Raw genomic sequence first — 3,257 nt, forward strand, 5'->3', positions numbered from 1 at the left:
TATTCTCTCATTTATGCTTTTTTAGAGGTGTTGAACGAATGCTAATAAAACAAGAAAAAGAATGTTGCCACAATTAAATATTAAGAAATACTTAGAATTGACTCAAAAAAAAAGATATTAAATATGAATAATAAAGAAGAAGAAAGTATTTTTTGTTGAATTAAAATAGTGTTATAACAATCTTATTCCTTGTGTTAATGCTTAATACTTTTGCTTTAATAATCTAAGAATAATAAATCCCATTTCAGAACTTACCAAATAAGTTAAGTCTCTTCCTTGAAAATGAACTTCAGTTCCATTTGAAATTAGTCCGTCATACACTCTCAATGGTTCGCAATCATTATTTTGTTTGTATAATGCTTTATTATAAATTGACAAGTGGAATGAGATGTTACCAACCTTTTGATCTCTAGCGATCCACTGGACAATTACCAGTTGATCTTTGTATTCTTTCATATAACGTGAAGCAACCTCATGTAACACTTTGTTGATTTCAATCCTTTTTCTTTTCATAATTAGGAAGTTAAATGTTTTGTCAAGGACTTGTTTCTTGTCAATAAGAACTTTTTCATTTTCTGGAAGTTGTTCATTTTTTATTTCCATCATTTGTTGTTGAATGATTTGTTTTAATGTTATGATAAACTCAATTGGTTCTTTTTCATAGACTTCAAAATGATTATAACTTACTTCATTTGGTTTGACCGTGAAAGTGTATTGAATAGGAATGTAATTAACTTGAAGAACAAATGGATCAATAGAACTCAATAATATTGTAATTGATGTTTCATTTCTATGAATAATGTCATTAGGATTTGTTAACATAAAGTAATCAAATACAGTTTGACTAATGTTATTATTTCTTAATAAATGAAGATTAAAATGTGTATTTGTATATGCTGTTTTATACTTTAAATTTTTTTCCTCTTTCATTTCATGTCTTTGATTTTTGAATTGTTCCAAAGACATTAGTTTCATTTCGATATATCCCATACTTTTTTTAGGAATTACAGGAATAAGTTCTTTTAATTCTTGTGAATATACTAAATATGTTGAACACTTATTAATTCCACTAAATAACATTACTTTTAATCCATTTTTGTCTGTTTCTAGTTTCCAACTTGAAGAAAGTCCTTTTAAAACGGTAAATACTTTTTCTGAATCAATTCGTGCCGTCTCTAACAATTTTATTGAATTTTTCAAAGTCCCTTCAACACACTTTTTAAAAACTCGTTGATACTCAAGAATCATTAAATCACTTCCTAGTGGTGGATATTGTTGGCTTGAACTTTGTTCTTGCATAACAACTTTAGCTGGATTAGAAAGTAATCCTCCAATAATTTTACTTCCATTTTCTCCTGCTGAAAGACTTGTTGCAAGTGCACTTTCAATCATTCTGTATGCTGATGAGTATTGTTTTTGTTGATCACTCATTCCACTATTTGTTTGTTGTTGACAAAATTCATTAAAAATCTTATCCATTGCTTCTTTGTCAGGATATTTCTCTGCCATTTTTCTCATTAATGCAATGTATTGACCATTTGCTACTTCATCTATAGTTTTTTCTTTTAATAATAGTCTTTCAGCATCAACTACTTTAATTTCTTCTATATATGGATTATTAGGGTCATCATTATTTTCAATGTATGAGGCAATAGGCTCTTCAATAAAAGGAGTCATGGGGTTTTGCATTAGTATGAGTTAATTGTAAAATATGAGATCTAATAGTAAAAAGATAAGCTCTAATAAACAAGACTTTCTAATATCAAAACTCTTATATACCTAAAGACCTAACGAATACTTCAATTCTAGTTTCATTTTAACTACTGTAATATATCTGACTCTCTCTTGTTCATTTCTTTTAAGTTGAATAATACGAAAAAATATTAATTAAATAATACACATCTCAAAAACATCAAATCATGTCAATGCAATGTAGACACCAACCGAAAGAATACTATTTGATATATCGTGAAAAATTTATCGACTTGTATTGTAAAAATAAATATGAAATTCTTCAAACCATCTTAACATTTCTTAGAGAAGTAACTTCTGACCAAATCAAAGAAGTATTAAAAATTATTTTTTTTGATGATGACTGCTATAGAAATGAGATTTTGCTTGGAGATTTCACACTTGACTTAAGAAGACTTCATGTAGAAACAGTTTTAACTCTTTGGGTATTTCTTCAGGAAAGTAAAAAGAATCCTAGTGTGACAGCAGAAACTATTAGAATGGAACTTCAAATGTAAATTAATGATTTTTCTTACCAAATTTTTGCTTTCTGAAATTTCTCTGTTGAAACTTTTTAGTTCATTCAAAAAAAAATGCAAAGTCAACAACAACCACCACTTTGTTTGATTTTCCCCTATTCTCCTCCTTATTTTTCTTATTCACTTGATGCTCGTAAATGGACAAAAAAAATGTTACTTGACCAATTACAAAAGATGGGAGAACATGGATTAGCATATCGGTGTTATTTAAATGAAATAGAGGCAAACCAATTTTTTCATATTGACAACCAATTCTATGAGAAATATTCTAAAAAAATGAGACTTAACCTTGTTTGGATAGAACGTATCAACAAAATTTCAAACAAAATCATAGAAAATACAGCAGCTTGTGTTATTCAAAAAGCAGTTCGTTCAATGCTTTATTCTAAAGAAGAAAAACGGTATCTCTATTGTGGTAATGTAGTGAAAGAATTCATTACAACAGAAAGCACATACTGTGAACAGTTAGGTGTTGTAGAAAACTTAATCCACCAACCTTTGATAAAACAAGAAAAACCACTTTTAACTCCTGAACAAATGAAATTAATATTTGGAGGAGTTTCAGTTATTTATGGTGTAAACACAGCTCTATTAGAAAACTTGAGAGAAAAACTATCAGTTTATTCACAAAATTCTCGATTTGGTCGTATTGTATTGACTTTTACTCCATTGTTGAGAGTTTATAGTGACTACTGTCAAATATATCCTCAGATTAGTCAACTAGTAAGTTCAATGAAAGTACCACATCCCTTTGGGACATTCTACAAACTCCAAATGAAACAAGCACCAGAACACCTCCAAGGATTTGATTTACTCTCCCTTCTAATCACACCAATCCAACGATTACCAAGGTATAGACTATTATTGAAGGATTTATTAAAACATTTACGACCAAGTGATGTAGATTATGAAGACGTAAAAAAGGCATTGGATGAAATTGAAAAAGTAACTTCATTTGTTAATACCCAAAGCAAAAAACAAGAGAAC

General features: G+C 28.7%; 3 protein-coding genes across 3 annotated transcripts; 2 read left to right on the forward strand and 1 right to left on the reverse strand.

Moving 5' to 3' along the window:
- Positions 1-201: 201 nt before the first annotated feature.
- ENU1_079070 (hypothetical protein) lies at positions 202-1,689 on the reverse strand (the record flags this gene model as incomplete). The annotated part of the gene is made up of 1 exon (XM_008858651.1): positions 202-1,689. The coding sequence occupies one exon, from the start codon at positions 1,687-1,689 to the stop codon at positions 202-204; it is 1,488 nt and encodes a 495-aa protein (XP_008856873.1).
- Positions 1,690-1,919: 230 nt separating this feature from the next.
- ENU1_079080 (hypothetical protein) lies at positions 1,920-2,249 on the forward strand (the record flags this gene model as incomplete). The annotated part of the gene is made up of 1 exon (XM_008858652.1): positions 1,920-2,249. One exon carries the CDS (start codon positions 1,920-1,922, stop codon positions 2,247-2,249), a length of 330 nt encoding a protein of 109 aa, XP_008856874.1.
- A 75-nt stretch (positions 2,250-2,324) lies between these two features.
- ENU1_079090 (Rho guanine nucleotide exchange factor, putative) lies at positions 2,325-3,185 on the forward strand (the record flags this gene model as incomplete). Its single annotated transcript, XM_008858653.1, has 1 exon — positions 2,325-3,185. A coding segment is annotated over one exon (861 nt), but the record flags the coding sequence as incomplete, so codon positions are not given.
- Positions 3,186-3,257: the final 72 nt, after the last annotated feature.

The sequence above is a fragment of the Entamoeba nuttalli genome (genome assembly GCF_000257125.1).
Source record: "Entamoeba nuttalli P19 unplaced genomic scaffold asmbl_3725, whole genome shotgun sequence".
Classification (NCBI taxonomy): domain Eukaryota; phylum Evosea; order Mastigamoebida; family Endamoebidae; genus Entamoeba; species Entamoeba nuttalli.